Raw genomic sequence first — 18,941 nt, forward strand, 5'->3', positions numbered from 1 at the left:
CCTCCCCTGCACCCTGGTGACACACCTTTACCCGGACCAGGGCCCAGCGCAGCAGCGCCGCCCGGCCCCACAGAGCCCGGGACAGCCCATCCGACCCCACCACAGAGAAAACTGCACCCACCCCGTCATCCACTCATCTTCCAGACTACACGAGACAATAGACGCCCAGGCTGAGCTCTTCCTCCACCTCTCATGTATCTTCCCCTCCTGCAGAGTGAGTTCCTGAAGAGAGGAGAGCTCCTGCAAGGTGTTACAACCTCCCCCCTCCTGCAGAGTGTGCATGTTTTAGTTCTTTCTGGTTTAGCACAGTTGAATCAAATGAAGAGCAGGCCTCCAGGAGTGACATCCCTTTTCTTTTTGTTTTTCTTTTTTTTGCCTGTCCCGTTTGGCTCTTTTGCCATCAGAATTATTGTCTAAAGGCGAAGAAAGATGCCCAACGGATTTACTTTACCAAATTAACCATCCCAGCCTTGCCATAATGGTCCATTTGATTCACCTTTTATTGTTTATTTTATTTTCACTTGCTGAACATGGGACAGACTTGACTGGGGGAAAGAAGGGGAGAAAGAAAGAGGGAAAGAGAAACAGCTGAGAAGAGGGACGGGGGAGAAGGGCAAAAGACAAAAACCAACAGAATGGGCAGAAAAAAATGCATCTATCAATCACCTGGATCACCTGTTGAGAAAGAAAAAAGAAAACAAGCAGAAGAGAACAAGAGTAATAGAATAAACAACATCACAATGATATATGGGAATATGACAGTAAATACTAAATATTAAACATTATTGTGCAGCACATAAGATCAACAGAACACAGTGTGCTTTGAGGTAGGAGCCAAAAAGGGTGTAGTTTGTGGGTGTGAGCACCCGTGTGTACACCTGTGAGCATGGACGCGCTTGTTTTTTAAAAGGTTCCTTCGTGTAATGATCTGCTAGACGGGTGTGGGGGGGCCACAGCCCCGTCCTCCAGGGCATGAAGCAGGTATGGAGGAGATCAAAACTCCAGACATCCAGAGGCCCCCAGAACACAAGAGACCAAGGAAGACCAACAGAGGGGCAGCCGCGCCACTGTCCCAGAAAGAGCTGAGGAGAGTCCCAGATGAGGGCTCACTCAGCAGCCGCGGAGCAGAAAAAAAAAAAAAAGGAGTGACATCCCTGCATTAGTCATGTGTTCCTGAACAGTAAAAAGCATAAAGCATGGTAATGCAATCCACAAAAGGAAATGTATTTTGTTAAACTCTTAAGATTTGGTTTTAACTGTTGATGTTATGCTCTTAATTCATAGTTGAGTGTGTTGTGTACATATTGTATAAATTTACAAATGTGTTTATTTCTTGCACCAAGTGAACTTCCAGTTGTGCAATCTTCCAGTAGATGTGAAAAACTTTGGCTTCCTGAAAGGTCTTGTAAAAGTCAAGGGCTCATGGACTCTTTTATAACTTTATAAAGTAGGGTATTATAAATTTAGGGTATTCTATACAGTTTGTTCAATGTCGTCTGACTCTCCAGATATAAATGAAAGGCGGAATTGTGTCTTTAGAGTTGTAAATGCTTGCCTGAGTGTCTTTTATTTAGGTACATTCCTATTTTAAAAATGAAGGTAATTGTGATTATTAAAATTGTTCTTCATTATATTTTCATGTAACTTTGTTATGAAAAAAAAAAGTCAAAAGGAACCATTGGCCCCCTTAAAATTTGGCCCTCTTTGCAAAAAGTTTGGACACCTCTGTATTAAACAAAACTCTACTATAAAGCATAAGCGCAACACTCATGAATATTCTCATAACTAACATATAACTTAAGGCCCTTTACATTTGAATGCCTGTGATTTTGACATGGACCTCAAACTTACACAGACGCATACAAAACCAAAGAAACAAAAAAGCTTCAGTGTCAAACTAGCTTTACTTTCATGGATCTGTAGCAATTTCACCTGATTTATCACTCAGTGTCAAAACACACAAATAACTCATTCATTTATTAACAGAAAAGTGCAATCAAGTTACCTACACCACAAATTAAGTTCAAATAAATAAAATTTAATTATTTTCATGGGTTCACTCCAGCTAAGCTAATGAAACAAACAAAGATGTCAATATTGGCAAAATAAAAATTTGTTGAAGTCAAATTATATTATTAAATAAGAAATTTTTCTATAAAAGGCAATAAATAATGGTTCAACCATTCTGTTTACTTACTATTTTAATATTTCTCTCTCATTTTGTATTACTTTTTCTATACCTGTCTACATGGATTTATCGTTTTCAACCCAAATAGCTGTGTATTATTTGTAACACACAAAAACATGAATGAAACCACAGAACACATTAAAACCCTTTCAAATATATCATGAAGAAAGTTGAAAGCTACAAACACAAAAGTAGACAAACATGTCAACACAGGCGAAAATACAAGTCAAAACTAAGACCACAACAGTAACTATGGCAACACCAGCACAAACTTTACCCACCACCTGCAGTTCTTACTAGAGTGACTGTGACTTTGTCTGCTCCTCCAAAGTGACAGTCAAATTAAAGTGTCAGATACGAGGACATCCAGCATGCTTTGCAGCTGCACTCCATTGAAAACGATGATCCACATTTATATCAGGTAAGGTTTGGGACTGTTATGGTCTCATTGATAGCTGTTAATTGTTCAATCAGTTGTTTAATTCTTTCTCTCTTCCACAGCATGTCTTTATCCTGTTTTCCTTCTCTCACACCAACCGGTCGCAGCAGATGGCCCCGCCCCTCCCTGAGCCTGGTTCTGTCGGAGGTTTCTTCCTGTTAAAAGGGAGTTTTTCCTTCCCACTGTCGCCAAAGTGCTTGCTCATAGGGGGTCATATGATTGTTGGGGGTTTTTTTCTCTGAATTTGTTATTGTAGAGTCTACCTTACAATATAAAGCAAGTTGAGGTGACTGTTGTTGTGTTTTGGTGCTATATAAGTAAAATTGAATTGAATTGAATTGAACTGAATCCATGGCTGTTACAGTTATTAAACAGTAGAAGTAGAAACAGGACATAAACAGTACAATGTTTTGTTGTCCCCCCTGACCTCCTCAATCAGATCTCTGGCTCTCCTCACTTTCTTCTCCATCATTTGTGTAAGTCAGCAGAGGTTGCTGTCAGATGAAACAGAACTATGGATCCTAATAAACTGCACACAGACAAAGCCTGTACAGTGACTTATACAGAAGGACAGTGTCTAAAGTGTTGAAAGAAACGCTGCAAAACAAATCAAGAGACTAGAGCCTGTCAGGAAAACTAGTGAGTGGACCTCTGATTAAAGAATTTCTACCAAACTACAACTGCAGCTGAACAAATGAGCTGTTGGTGGAACTTTACACTCTGAAATATTGAAAGATTCAAAGGATGAGACAGCTCAGCACAGCATGTTATTAACTTCACACATGAAGTGGTTCAGTCCAGTCAGTCTTCAGTTTTGCAGTCACCGTCCACATCCTGCTTCTTTGACTGGTCGTCATGGTAACTCTGGACTTTCCTCCAACGAATCCTGAAGTCTGTCAGTCCTTCTGACAGCATGAGGCCAGACAGCTGGACAAAATGTGCAGATGATGAAAAACATGAAGCATAGTTTGAACTTGTGTCAAGTTTGTGTGACTGAACTGCTGACCTGCTGTGAAACCTGCTGCTGGATCTCTGTGCTGTGCATGTCTGCCTCTGACTGAAGCTTCATTTTCACCACTGTTTGCTTTGTCACTGCTAAAAATGAACCACATATAACAACACAAACATTAGTGTTTTACATGATGACAGGATCTTACAGTGTTTGCATTCTGGACCTCACCTGTGAAACAGAAAAAACAGACTCTGACACCACAGTTGCCATCATTCAATTTCCCTGCCATTAAATTCATTGTTCCACAGTATTCAACTGAATTCAGATTATTTGGCCCAGCAGGGATCCATTTAGTGATTTTTGGCTGTGAAATATTCAAGAAAGGATGAATTTTGAAACACGTTGTGAATCTCATAAAATTGTAGGGATAACTATGTCAACAAGTCATTTTTCCTACCATTGTAACCTCAGCTTTGTGATCATTAATATTCAAATTGTCACAGCCATCAATCAAAAACTATTGATCAGTGGTCTTTGATCAATACTTTTGGGTTTTTACTTACCTGGGTGATTGAGCGTGCATTAAGAAAAGTTATGAAAATAATTTGTTAAATATTCTTTGTTTTTCACGCAGCACGGTGGTTAGCACTGTTGCCACACAGCAAGAAGGTCCTGAGTTCAATTCTAACATCAGGCCGGGGTCTTTCTGTCTGGAGTTTGCATGTTCTCCCCATGTTTGCCCCCGTGGGGGATTCCCATGATGCACTGAGCGCTATTCGCCCACTATGTGGTTATGAATCTCTATGCATTTAATCATTAGTTATTATTCATCTCTGGCTGTCTTCTACGGAGTGTGTTTATCCTGATATGATCGAGGATGGCCGCCTCACCCCAGGCCTGGTTCTGCTCGATGCTTCTTCCTGTTAAAAGGGAGTTTTTCCTTCCCACTGTTGCGAAAGCTTTTCTTCACAACAGCTCATCTGATTATTAAAGTCTTTCTCCATTTTATTTTAGGGTCTTTGCCTTACAATGTAAAGTACTACGAGGGGACTGTTGTTGTGTGGTTTCAATAGTCTCAACGTTATGATTCTGTCAGAATGAGATTCCTGAACAAATGTAACAATTATAAATAAATAATGTTGCAAGCCTGTAAATGAATGTCAACACTGCTCCCCCTGCTGAATACATAAGACATTACCACTGTTTTTTCTTAGCGTCATCATTAGTCATGCTTGCATCTTCCATGTCATAGACATGGATATCATTACGGTGGCCCATCAGCCGGTAATCGGTGAAGACTCCTTCAGTGATTTTGCTGTATCTGTACAAGTTGATTAATTTATATTTCTTGCTGAAATAAATCAACTAAGCACAAAAAGTACTTTGTCTCAGTGCAAATAATGCTGAAACTTGGTTTTGTGGAATAACAGGTTGAAGCTGCTAGATCTGTCTAACTGCTATAACAGATTCTGCTAGTCAGGAGCCGATCAGGCACCTGATTTTCAGCACCTGGTCTTCTGGAAGCTAAAAATTATGACACAATAGCAGAATAAGCCGTTTGTCGTGGATGCAATCTACATTCTCAACTCTGCTGCTCAACCCATGAATAAAATTTTCCTTATAAATGTGCTTCCATTTAAAGAGAAATAAATAGGCTTTGCAATGGTATAGGATTTATTGTCAAAAAGCATTGTTACAACACACAAATAAACAACCAAACACAAATTGAATGACTTTTCTGGTGCATGTTCTCTAAATGTAAAAATGTTTTTGTTTTCTTATAGAAAAGTACAAAGAAAAACTGAAAAAAGACAGAACGCTCTCTTATGCTGCTTTTGTTTGTTAGTGATTACTTCAAAAAAAAAAAAAATGTAATGAATGGAATCTCTATTTCAAATTTAACATGCATTAATAAACAGCAGTACTGTGATCTCAAAGAACAATGATCAGAACAGATCAGAACAATGATCTGGAAGAAAAGGAGCACACTGAATTTTAACCATCATTAAATGTAACATCAGGGTTTCTCTGATACAACTATAAGAATAATGTAATGAACTTTATAAAGAATGCTGAGAGTTTTTACTACTCTGGACAGAAAATGCTAATTTGAATATCGGTCATCTTTTCACTCGGGTGTTGCAGTGATTTGACTCCTGGTCAGTGTGAGCTCTACCACCAACACACTGCTATGACTCTGTCCCACATTTTCTAAATATAACACTTTTAGGCAACATAAATTATCACGTGTCTATTTAACAAAATCTTTTCCCACAGATTCTGCAGCCTTCACATAACCGTGTCATCTGTGTGTATTCATGTGAACTTTCAATCCTGATTGATAAGGGAATCTTTTCCCACAAGTGCTGCAGCTATATGGCTTCTCACCTGTGTGACGCCTCATGTGACGATTCATGTGTATCCATTGACTAAATTGTTTCCCACAGGTGCTACAAGGATAAGGTTTCTCACCTGTGTGAACTCTGACGTGTTTCTTCAGGTAGGTTGCACAGTTAAAGGTTTTACCACAGGTACTACAAGAATATGGCTTCTCACCTGTGTGAACTCTTGTGTGAGCGGTCAATTGTGGGTTGGAAGCGAATGCTTTCCCACAGGTGCTACACAAAAATGCCTTCTCACCTGTGTGAACTCTTACGTGAGCGTTTAGTAGGGATCTAAGGACAAACGTTTTATCACAGGTGCTACAAGAATATGGTTTCTCACCTGTGTGACGTCTCATATGTATATTCAGTTGGGATTTAAACAGAAACGCCTTTCCACAGGTGCTACATGAATACGGTTTCTCACCTGTGTGACGTCTCACGTGTGCAGTCAGGCGTGATTTAAACTGAAAACTTTTCCCACAGATGTCACATTGTTCAGTCTTTTTTCTTGCCCCACTTTGACCCTGACTCTCTGACAGAGCAGGATTTTCCACTTTATTACTGTCACTTTTCTTTTTGCGACGTCTGATTGTCTTCACCTCTGCATTTTCAGGTGACCCTGAGTCCACATGCTGACTTTCTTCCTGATCTCGGCTCTCTGCTTCAGCAGAGCTGTGAGAGATTTGCTCACTGTTTGGTTCTGCTTCACTGTGGTCACTTTCCTCATAAGCAGGAGTCACCATGAAGGTATCAGCCTCCTGCCTCACTCCCAGCTGCTCTCCCTTCTGACTGCTGCAGAGATCCTCCTGTTCCTCATTAATCTGTGGAGGGTCTGGGTCCTCCTGGTCCACACTGGAGCTCCTCTCCTCGTTATAGTTTTCCTGGTTTGTGAGAGGTTCCTCCTTCTCCACCTCGTCCTCACAGACATTTAGTCGTTGAAGGTCTGAAGAGACAAATGAAAACATTTTTTTTATATACACTCAACAAAAATATAAACGCAACACCTTTGTTACTGCTCCCATTCCCCATGGGATGGACGTAGAGACCTAAAATTCATCCCAGATACACAATATAACCATCCCTCCCAAACAGTGGTCACAAATCAGTCCAAATGTGTGGTAGTGGGCACATCTGCTATATTGAGATAATCCATCCCATCTCACAGGTGTGCCACATCAGGATGCTGATCTGACATCATGAGTAGTGCACAGGTGTACCTCAGACTGCCCACAACAAAAGGCCACCCTGGAATGTGCAGTTTTGTCTCACAGCAAAATGCCACAGATGCCACAAGCAATGAGGGAGCGTGCAATTGGCATGCTGACAACAGGAATGTCAACCAGGTCTTGACCTGACTCCAGCTTGTCGCCGTAACAGACTTGTGTGGGCAAATGCTCACATTCGATGGCGTCTGGCACGTTGGAGAGGTGTGCGCTTCACGGATGAATCATGGTTCACATTGTTCAGGGCAGATGGCAGCTGAGAATGTCCCAGTTCTTGCATGGCCAGCATACTCACCGGACATGTCACCCATTGAGCATGTTCGGGATGTGCTTGACCGGCGTATACGACAGCGTGTACCAGTTCCCACGAATATCCAGCAACCTCGCACAGCCATTGAAGTGGAGTGGACCAACATTCCACAGGCCACAATTGACAATCTGATAGACTCCATGCGACGATGTGTTGCACTGCATGAGGCAAATGGTGGTCACACCAGATACTGACCGGTTCTGGGTCCCCAGACCCCCAATAGCGCAAAAAACTGCACATTCCAGGGTGGCCTTTTGTTGTGGGCAGTCTGAGGTACACCTGTGCACTACTCATGATGTCAGATCAGCATCCTGATGTGGCACACCTGTGAGGTGGGATGGATTATCTCAATATAGCAGATGTGCCCACTACCACACACTTGGACTGATTTGTGACCACTGTTTGGGAGGGATGGTTATATTGTGTATCTGGAATGAATTTTAGGTCTCTACGTCCATCCCATGGGGAATGGGAGCAGTAACAAAGGTGTTGCGTTTATATTTTTGTTGAGTGTATAAAACAACAAACACCAGAGAAAATATATTCTGATCTGACTGATTAACAGGTCTCTACATAGTGAGAATCTGACCCACTGATCTTTGCAGAATTCTTGCAATTCAACCAGACGTGCTGGGTTTTTAGTATGAACTGTCTTTTTAAGGTGAAAAATCAAAACCTTCACAGCCCTGCACTCAAAAAAAATGAATGAGGTGGATTGTTCAGTGTATATTAATTATTTATTTTCATTTTACTTAAAATATATGTTTTTGTTAAGTTAACATATGTTTTTCTAATCAAGTCTATGTAATTGTGTCTATTATTCAACGTACATAATACTAATGTGTTACTTGATGGCATAACATTTAAGTTAAGTCAATTAGGATCGATATACCTTGTATATCCACAAGGTGGCAGTAATGCAAAAACAGTTGTAATGAAACCGCGCAGAACAAGAAGGTTTCACGGCTTGGGCCTGCTCATGCGCAAGACTTCAAATTTAATTGAAAAACGCTGTTTTGGCGCCAAGTTGCTGTTTCTTTGAGAGGTAAGACCATTTTTTTCTTTGACTATGTTGTGTAGTATCTACATGTCGAGCATGGTTATATTTTGCGTTTGTCTTACAAGACATGTTATATCGTTTGCGTGCGCTTGTTCTACATTAGTTTTACAGGGTCCTGGACATGCTTATTTTGTGGACTGTGTAAGAAACATTTTTATTGTTTTATTAAGGGATTAGCTACAGGGATTCATGGGGTTATTTTTTCAAGGGGTTATTTTTCCATTTGCTTTCTTGGGATTCCTTTTCTGTAATCCGAGAGTCGGAAATATCGAATAGGATAGCAAGGATAGCATAAAGTGACATTTAAATTCCAAAAAGTTAAGGGCGAAAGCCACTGTGACACCATTGTTATGCTCTATCAGTAATCTGTATTATGTAAAAATGGTCTGTAAATACAGCATGTTTCCTAGCGGAGTTATACATATCAACATAGTTATAAATTACAGTTTGTTAAATCACACACTTAATTTTTTAAATAAAATTATTCAAGACATATGAGTGGACAGACAATGGAGGTCGACAGACCTGGTGATAATTGCTTCTATAGAAAGTTAGCACATGGCAGTGTCAATCTCTTGCTTTTCTTCTGAGTAGTATTTTATTTAGTTGTAATTCAAACAATAATTTGCTTCTTGAAATTAAGTAATGAATTTCTTGTTTTACTTTATAAATTTCAGATCCTGCCTTTACCTGCTCCCTCCTATACTGATGTGGTGTATGTGGTACTGCTGAGCTTGTATGTGGTATGTGAACTGTTATACTTTTAAAAACAAAACTGTTTTATAAGTTAAGTTTTCTTTAGTGACCCATCCCATGCCCCTGTTATTTCTTCTCCACATCTGAACCATTGTAAAGGTTGCAGTTCAAGGGCCTCAGGCATGAAATTCTTTTCAGATCAGCTGTGATCAGTATTTTTTGAAACTTATAAATAAATATAATATAAATATAATAAAAGCTGTAATGGCTCCTTTAGCATTTTGTGTAAATGTTTGTGTTAAAATTATAGCTTTAATGAGGTCTTTCTACATTAGTTTTAGTTATAAAGTATGTATATGTGTACATATAGTATGTATATTTACAGTACAGTATGTTGTGTTTGTTGACATGTTTTCAGGTGGAAGCAGAATATGTGAGGATTACTACTGCTCCACTTGTTCCAAGGCTTTTTACACAACTTGACCAATACACTGACCAGCTCATAAAAGTCTTCAAGAAAAAAGGAGGCGTTGCAGGGAAGAAAATTAGACAAACTTTGGCCCCTGCCACACAGGTGCGTTATTCTGTTGGTAGCAAAATATTATGGCTAATAAGATCATTTTCAAGTTTAAACAGCTAGTGTATGGTAGCTGCACAGTGCACTTACATTTATATTAAGCAAGACAAAGTTTGGTACTCAAAACGTTGGAAAACTTAAATTACCTAAACATATGTAAAATCTGATCCCTTCAATTTAGGTTAAACCAGAAGTGAATGTTTTTATGTTATGTTTTGAATGCAAAGAAGATGATGTATTAGTTTGTCTATACCTCCATTATGGACATATATAATGTGGTGGAAACCCTGCCCAACAGGTTAACTATTCATGTCCATGTGATGATTAGTTGGTCTTGTGTTCATGTCTATCTGTGCAGTGGATATGTCATTCATTTTGCGTATAATGTGAGTTTGTGTCATCCTAAAGTATTTCTGTTTTCTCTTCCTGTATCTCTGCCACTCTCTACAGAAGGAAACTATTGAAAAGGGGAGGGAGTGTGTCCTCAGGGCACTACCTTTTTACCTGAATGAAGACCCAAGCATCCTCTTCAAAGAATAATTGGTTGGTAATTTTAGTTTAGTTTTTTATCTGTATTAAACCAAATTTTGAATAACTAATGTTGTTGCATGTTGTAATGTTGTTGTTGTAATTTGCATGGAACCTGTTTAAATGTTTTGGGGAATCTTCTTGTATACCCAAACTATTTATATTCATCGTTGAATCTGTAGTCTAAAATAGTGGCGCACTGGGGTGCATGTTCCTAATATTGTGTTTACTTCATTAAAGGGTAGCTTTGGCCCTTTTTCTTTCTTTTTTTAAAACTGGATGCCATTTTTCTATGTTTTTGTGTCTAAGCTACAGCTGTTCAGAGGGAGCTGGAACAAATTACCCTTGCTATCTTTACCATCAAAAGAGTTGATGCCAGCACTCCTCCAGCCGATGTGGGTATAACCATCTAGTGTGTCCTGCATGACCTGGAAGACCTGGCCTCTGCATGTGCACTCTTAATGGATGGGATATATGCACTGAATCTCAGTTAACCTCGAGACTGAAAGCTTTCTTTGAAGTACTTCAGAAGCTCTTCCTTCATCTGTATGTCAGCAGACTCTTGACCAAGGTACAGTTGCTCAAGAATAAACTGAATGAATAAGCCAACCCTTAATTTGGATGATGAATGTTCTGTCAGATGGACAGAAGTTTTTCGGAGGCTGAATGGGAATAAAATGGTAATTTGTAAATGACAGATAAAGGGAAAATTACATTTAAGAGAAATTTAGAACATTTTGAAAAGTTTGTAAACTACTACAATTTGAGAGATTTTACTCTTGTGGGGGGGCTAGTAAGAGACCATCAAAAGTATTGAGATTTAAAGGATTTAATTGAGAGATGATACTGCACCAGAAATGTTGAAGGGTGGTGTGTATATTAGCGTTCAAGGCATATTGTTATGAGGTGGAAATATGTTCATATTCAGTTTGTGTTACATTGTGTGCATTGTAAAGGTAATTGCAATACATACTAAGAATAAGGGTAAGTTAGGAATGCAGGATGAATGTATAATTTGCGAACTTTTAAAGACGAACAATTGTTTCCATGTTAAAATGTTTACAACTCAAGCTTTTTGCCCAAACACTGGTAAAATAAACGTTGACAGTGGCAAGTGTTAAATGGTTACTGCTGTGCTGTTGCAAAAAACTGAACGCTGACAAGCTGTTTTATTGTTAGACCATAATGTTGGCATGTTTTGTTAAAGTTTTATTTGGGATGGTGATATAATTTTCTTTGATTGCTAATATCAGTGGACTATTTATTATTATTATTATTATTATTATTATTATTATTATTATCATCATTATTATTACATTAATTTTTTTTTTTTTAAATTGTGGCTGTTGAGGTGGACACTTCACTTTGCATTGTTAAAGGAAAGCACTTCATTGGCGTTGTGTTACTGGACTGACCCTAAGCAATCATTGCAAATAGCAACTTTGCTATCCATTTTAGACACTAAAAGAAAAAACACTCCACAGACCTTACTAGCATCACATGTGCATAACTCAAGTGTCATCTTATCAATGTGTTATGTGATCTTCAATGGGGTTTTTTTTCTCTTCCATTTCTGGCAGATACAGACATTTAATTTAAAGTCGTGATGTTGCATCTGTCTACATACTGTTAATTACTAACCCTAATGAGCTGTTGTGTTTTATTTTGGACTGGGTTTACACAAATGCTCACTGAATGTGTTGGCAATAAAAGAAATTTTAAAAAATAAGTTGGATGTACTTAATTCATTTGTGTGGAACCTGTTGACAAAATAGATTTATGTAAAACTAATTAATAAAGCACAAGGTGGCTGAAAATATAATATTTGAATTAATCTAACTTAAATTTAACATTTTACTGCCACAAATAAGAAATGTGTTGAAGTAACTAATCTAAACTATCTAACCTGTAAATATATCATCTATGTTCATACAACATAACTTGATTTAGTTAGTCTTAAATATGTCTTGTTAATCTTAAGTAGTTTTTTTAAATTAGATGAACTAAAGATTTTTGCTTTAAACTAACATAATTCAATTTCGTGGAACCTGTTGACAAAATAATTTTAATTAAAGTCAACGTTTCATTTTTTTGAGTGTGTGTGAAAAAGTGATTGCCCATTAAACATAATAACTGGTTGGGTCACCCTTAACAGCAACAACTGCAGTCAAGCATTTAAATGGCAATGAGTCAGTTACAGCTGTGAAGGAACTGTGGCACACCCTTCTTTGCAGAATTGTTATAACTCAGCCACATTAGAGGGTTTTCGGCAAACCAGCTTTGTATGGTCACGCCACAGCATCTTATTTTTCTTAAGGTGGACTTGCTGGTGTGTTTTGGATCATTGTCCTGCAGCAGAATCGAAGTGCTGTTTGGCTTGAACGTCTCTAATCTCTAATAATAATACAGATCTTTAAAAGAACGCAGACTTGGGACTTCACTTCAGAGTTGAGGATAAAGATTTGAGACTTACACAACAATCACCTGTTCCCATCTCTGTTCCAAAGAAATATCTTATCTCTGTGCTTTCAATGATTTTTAAGAACAATTAATATCTCAATCAACTCTGTTACTGAAGCAGCGTAATTGGTTTTCAGACTTAATCGTCTTCTTAGACTTAGACAATGTAGGTTCAGTGTCAAATTTTCATTCATGCTGCTTATTGTGTGGATGCTCTAAGCATCCACACTATTGAGTTCCTCTTAGGACTTCCGTACACTTTTTGGCACTTAACTACTTCCACAATTTTCAGCCGATTTTCACCGTTCAAATTTTAAACTATTCTGCTATTTCTGCTAATGTGTGCTATGTCTTTTGGTATTTTTCACTATTATACTTTTTAAAATATTAAGCTTAATTTGTCCCATTGAAATGAATGGGAAACTTCTGCAATTCTGCTAAATTTTGCTTGTTTTTGAAACTTAACTACTTCCTCTTATTTTCACGTAGAACAACCATTCAAACTTTAAAATGTTCTCAAATTATTGGGCTATTCAGGTGTAAATCAGCTTTTTCAAATCTTTTACCGTTTTACTTTTATGCCTCTTAAAGTTTTCAGTTGCAAAATTGTGATTTTTCACAAAATACATGCGTTGTTATGGTTGCTATGCACTTGGCTTCCAGTGTGCCACAGAAGGTTTTGCAGTCTTCTCTTCATGTCCGAACAACTTCTTGCTACTTGCTCAATTTTCACTCAACTTCCACAAATTATACATCAAAACGTTGGTATTTTTGCAGGCTTTCCGAAAATGTCACTATCATTGTTGTGGGATTTATAGAATTTTGGCAAATCTCCTCAGACCAACACAAAGTCGCAAAACTCTCCATAGAAAGTCAATGGAGAGCTTGTTCAAAATCACCGCTTGATTTCTGTAATGAGAGGCATATTCGAATCGTCATATCTCCTTAACAAAGCAAAGTTAAGACATAAGGCTTGTCCCAGTATATCTTCAGACACTCCTGACGCTCACAATTCAAGAATTATTTTCTCACCTATTACCGTTCTGAAATGAGTTAGACTTGTTTGAGGGTAGGAAATTCGTCCTTCGCTCAGATTTCTTCAGATTTCAAACTCTGGAAATGAACCACTTTTTTCTCTCGTCATATCTTTTTAATGGATTTCCACAGAGACCTGAAAATTTTCCATGATTGTTCACCAAAGCCTGCTGTCTCTTACGGTGAAAGAATGATATTGATACTCCAAAGAGACTTAGAGTTAGAAAGCGTTGTTTGAGGGCAAGTCAAGGCAGTTTTTGCTTTGCTCTACTCAGTTATGGTGCATTAGAAGTCAAATATCTTTAATAACTCATATTTTAATGATAAATTGTCAACACTTTAAGATTCCCCCATCTCCTCTGATCAAAACGGTGTAAGAATGACCGTTCTAGCCCCTACGGTTAGGAAATTATGGTCATTTGTTTGAGTGGAGTCATCATTATGAGAAATAGGCTGCAATAATCCTGTGTGTCTCTGTGCTGCGTGTGTAAATAGATGCACCTGTTTTGGCGGGAAAAAGTGCACAGCCTCTCTGATTGGTGGATTCAAATTCAGCAGCTCCCAGGCTGACCTAGAAACTTACTTCTCTCTCCCTGTGTGTGTGTGTGTGTGTGTGTGAGACAGAGAGAGAGAGAGAGAGCCTTTTTATGGGATGATCTCATTGTAAGATTCAAATTCAATATATTTAGACTGGTTGACTGAATTGGATCTTGTGTGTCTCTCTCTGTGCATGTGTGTTTCCATATGTGTCCATATTTGTGATTGTGTGGCTGTTATATGGTTTTTTTTGCCGATTTTTTTCATTTAACAAGTATATTTGAGGGACCCTCAGCATGTTCAGCATTTTTTCAGCTGTCCATTTTGCTTTTCCAATTTTTCTGTTTAACTTATTACTATTGCGCTAAATCATAGCATTTCTGCTGTTTTATAAGATTTGTGCTAAATATAGTATTTCTGATTAATTATAGTTTTTCTACCAAATCATAGTACAGTATTTTTGCTTTTTATAGGATTTTTATAGGATATTTATATTGCTTAATATAGTATTTCTGCTTTTTATAGGATTTGTGCTTAATATAGTATTTCTGCTAAATGTAGTATTTATGCTTAATCATACTATTTCTATATATTTCTGCCAGGTCCCCAGGCAGCCAATCCTCTGTGAGGACTGAGACATTCAAATTTACAAATCAGGGTCTGCACGGCTTCCCAGCCAATCATATATGTGGGCTGAGGCATTCAAATTTGCATATTGGGGCCTTCGTGGCTTCTAAGCCAACAAGTCATCGATGTCATATATCTCTAAAAATTCATATTTTAATGATAAATTGTCAACACTTGACGATTCCCCCATCTCTTCTGAACAAAACGGTGTAAAAATGACCGTTCTGGCCAATACAGTTAGGAAATTGTGGTCATTTGTTTGAGGGGAGTCCTCACTATGAGAAATAGACTACAAAATATCCTGTCTTTGTGCTGCGTGTGTGCACCTGTTTTGCCGGGAAAAAGTACACAGCCTCTGTGGATTCAAATTTAGCAGCTCCCAGGCTGCTTGACTGAAAACATGCTTCTCTCTCCCTGTGCGTGTGTGTGTGCATGCATGAGAGAGAGAGAGAGAGAGAGAGAGAGAGAGAGAGAGAGAGAGAGAGAGACCCACTTTAGGGCAGCATCTCATTGTTGGAAAAACATATAATTAATTCAGACTGGTTGACTGGCATAGACCCTCTGTGTGTCTCTCTCTGTGCATTTGTGTATACACATTTGATTTTGTGTGTATCTGTTGGCTGTTCCTTCTTGTTTTTTAAATTTATTTTTATTTCTTTATTTTTTTTTCACAGGTGAACAACAATTAGTTTTGAGGGAACTTAACCGTGTTCCGTTTTTTTTCCCAGCTTGTCATCTTACTTTTCCAGTATTTTCACTTAAGTTATTGCTATTCTGCTCAATCATAGTATTTGTTCTAAATCATTGTTATTATGCTATATTGTAGTATTTCTGCTAAATCATACTATTTCTACTATATTATATTTTTCTTTCTAAATATAGCATTTCTGCTATATAATTGTATTTCTGCTATGTTATAATATTTGTGCTAAACCAGAGTATTTGTGCTGAAACATAGTATTGATTTAAAATTACAATATTCATAGTTCATCACAGTGTCTCTGGTAAATCACAGCATTTCTGCTCTGTTGTACTATTTTTGTAAATCATAGTGTTTCTGTAATGTTTAAGTATTTTTGGCTAAATATATTCTTTCTGTTATCTTATACTATTTCTCCTAAGTTCTTGTATTTTTTAGAAGTTATCATGTTTCTGGTAAGTTACAATATTTCTGCTAAGTTCTGCTATGCTATTGTATTTCTGCCAAGTATTATGTTTCCTCTAAGATATTGCAGTTCTGCTAAGTTATTCCATTTTAGCAAAGTTCCTTTGCTTCTGCAAAGTTTTAACAATTTCTGCAAGTTTTCAGCTTTTTCCGCTAGTTTTTGCATACAGCTTCAGCTTTAAAGCATCCACACTGCATTTTCGCAGGAAATGCAAATTTTTCTAGTTAAAGTTCTGACCTTTATTTCTTCCTGTGAATCATCCCAGTTTTACAAACCTATTCTGTGCAGCCTTATCTCGGGTTTCCAGGTGGTCGCCAGCAGTTTGAGCCACTCATCATCAGTTCTGACACCGTCAGCCTCCAGCTTCACTCCCAGCTGCTGCAGTTCCTCCTCCTGTCTCTCTTTCATCTGTGGAGGCTCTGGATCCTCCTGGTCCACACTGGAGATCATCTCCTCGTTAAAGACCTGCTGTTCTGTCAGAGGCTCCTCTTTCCCACAAACATGAAGCTGTTGGAATTCTGAAGAGAGAAAGAGAAAAAGATGATGAAACAACTCCTTAATAAAAACAAATAACAGGCCACATTCACTCATTTTTGCTTTCTAACTAATAGGGCTGCCACCAGTAGACTAGTCACGATTACGTCGACTATCAAAATCGTCTGACTAATTTAATAGGTCGTTAATGGGTCGTTTCAAGCTTGGCAAGATCCTGAAAGATGAAGGAATGAGAAGATTTAAGAGTGTAATAATGGACTGAAATAGAAGATGCAGCAATGCATCAACGAGGATGCCAACCACCCAGTAAACGCCAAAAGAAGACGTAGTCTCTGAAATCAGGAAGGGGGGTAAAGACTTTAACAACACTGTAGACTGAATTTATCAATTTTGTTTCACAGGCATTTTACCCTGTTGTGCCATCAAAAATATAAATTACAATATGGTAATAATGAAATCATTAAAAATAATTTGGTGTTTTAGTCTCTTTAATTATTCTTAATCTGATTCCACAAAAGCATAAAGAAAAAAATTGACTGAAAGTCTAAACTCTCTGGAATAGCTGCTTCAAATTCTTCTTTTTATATGTGACAGGTGAGACCTGACCTTTGTCGGTGGTTTTCCCCTTTGAGGCAACAGAACATGTCCCACTTGAGTTTCTGTAGTTTGGCAGAGGCTTAAAGTCATTTTTCACTCTTGTAGAAGGAAAACACTGTTTTATTTCTACAGAGAAATGTGTAGTGGACTCTGCCACCACTTGCCGATACTTATTAGGGTGTGACCCTAACTTGTGAACAGGGATATTCCTGCTGTGGTCAACTGTTCAGTGTAAGTGATGTCCTGTTTTCATTTACAGATTGCCAAGATGCTGCTTTGCTTTGCCTGGATGGATTTTTGGCTGCAGGCCGAGGTCCCGAAACACCAGTGTTTGTTTTAATTTGTTTTAGACTGGTTTAACTCGACAGATTATTGTGACAGCTGTGGCTGTCGATGTTGTTTTGTTTATTTGTTTGTTGTTTTTCTTCATTGTATCAGTAGGCACCAATGTGTGTACTGATTGTAGTTGAGAGTGGTTTACTTTTATTTTTTTAATATATCGTTGCAGACAGCGTAGGCGCTGCATGGAAACTCATCTTTTTCTTGCCACTTTTGCATGCACCGTGGTGGTGAGCTTGGGTGGAGACAACAATGATGAATTTCCTTTTTATAGTGTTTTACCCAGTTGGGGGAACTGACTATATACTTACAGCTGCATATACTTACAGCTCCATCCTATTGAAATAGGTACCTCCCTCTGGTCACATATTTTATTTATCTTTACCAAAATATGAGGAAATCAGGGGCAGCTCAAGACTTAAAAACCTGAACTACACGCTGGCCTTAAACTCGCTGCTTTATCAGCATCAAGGCGTTTATTTCTTTTCAGGGTTTTACTCCTGCTAAACAATAATCTCACAGATGAACTCAAACTGCACTGATTGTTTCAGTACGACTGTGAAAAACAGCCAAACACACCTGACTGCAGTCTTTAGCTGACGCCCAGTGTCTGACACTTTATACAAATTAGACTCTGAAATTAAATTAATCACCAAGGTAACAGCTTTCTGCTCCTAGCTAACATCAGAGAAATCCCGGAGACGCTGACGAGCTTTCATGTCTTCATCAACAGAGAGGAACCTGAGCTCAGCACACGTGTCCGTACCTGAGCCGTGTGAGTGTGTGTCGGGTCTCCGGCTGATATCCAGCAGTCTGCGCTGACGCTGGATCTCCTCCTCATACTGGACGATGGTTTTCTGAACCTCGCAGAAGATTTGTTGGCAAACAGCAGTCAGCCTCTCCTGTATGAACTCTCTCAGAGACTCAGCTGAACACATGGCTGCTGCGGGTCGATGGAAGCGACAGCGACGCTGTTTTATTGGTGTTTGATCGACAGGAACAGGAGCGATACTTGAGCTCGGTCTGCTTCATAGGACGGCAGCCACGTCTGCGCACGCGCAACTCTTCTCCCGCCGTCGCTACTCTGCTGAGGTTTGCTGTAAGCGGTCACGTGGGGCGCTCATATCCTACGGATCTCCGCATGGGACATTAAAGCAAAAGGCGTGTTTTGTGGGATTCCGCAAAGTTTTTAAATTTATTCCAGTTAAGTTATGTTATTTCACAGCGAACAGAACCGCTTCTTTTCTAAACCTAAAACCTGGATAGTTGTTCATCTTTATGTTTTAAACCACCGGTGTCGAACGCTAGGCCTCGAGGGTCGGTGTCCT

The 18,941-nt window shown here is 38.6% G+C and overlaps 1 protein-coding gene across 2 annotated transcripts in view; it reads right to left on the reverse strand.

The window, feature by feature from the left end:
• Positions 1–18,855, reverse strand: part of LOC120735049 (zinc finger protein 2 homolog) — a 40,032-nt gene extending 21,177 nt beyond the window's left edge. The window contains exons 1-3 of one of the 2 annotated variants that reach the window (XM_040034221.1): positions 18,380–18,855; positions 16,458–16,700; positions 6,220–6,906 (exon numbers count right to left, since the gene is read on the reverse strand). In XM_040034221.1, coding sequence (XP_039890155.1) covers positions 6,220–6,906; positions 16,458–16,700; positions 18,380–18,551 — 1,102 coding nt within the window. In that variant the 5' untranslated portion in view covers positions 18,552–18,855. The remainder of the gene's footprint in view (positions 1–6,219; positions 6,907–16,457; positions 16,701–18,379) is intronic. The other variant, XM_040034222.1, reaches the window with a different exon arrangement.
• Between the last annotated feature and the right edge of the window lie 86 nt (positions 18,856–18,941).

The sequence above is a fragment of the Simochromis diagramma genome, unplaced genomic scaffold (genome assembly GCF_900408965.1).
Source record: "Simochromis diagramma unplaced genomic scaffold, fSimDia1.1 OVJJ01000747.1, whole genome shotgun sequence".
Taxonomy (NCBI): domain Eukaryota; kingdom Metazoa; phylum Chordata; class Actinopteri; order Cichliformes; family Cichlidae; genus Simochromis; species Simochromis diagramma.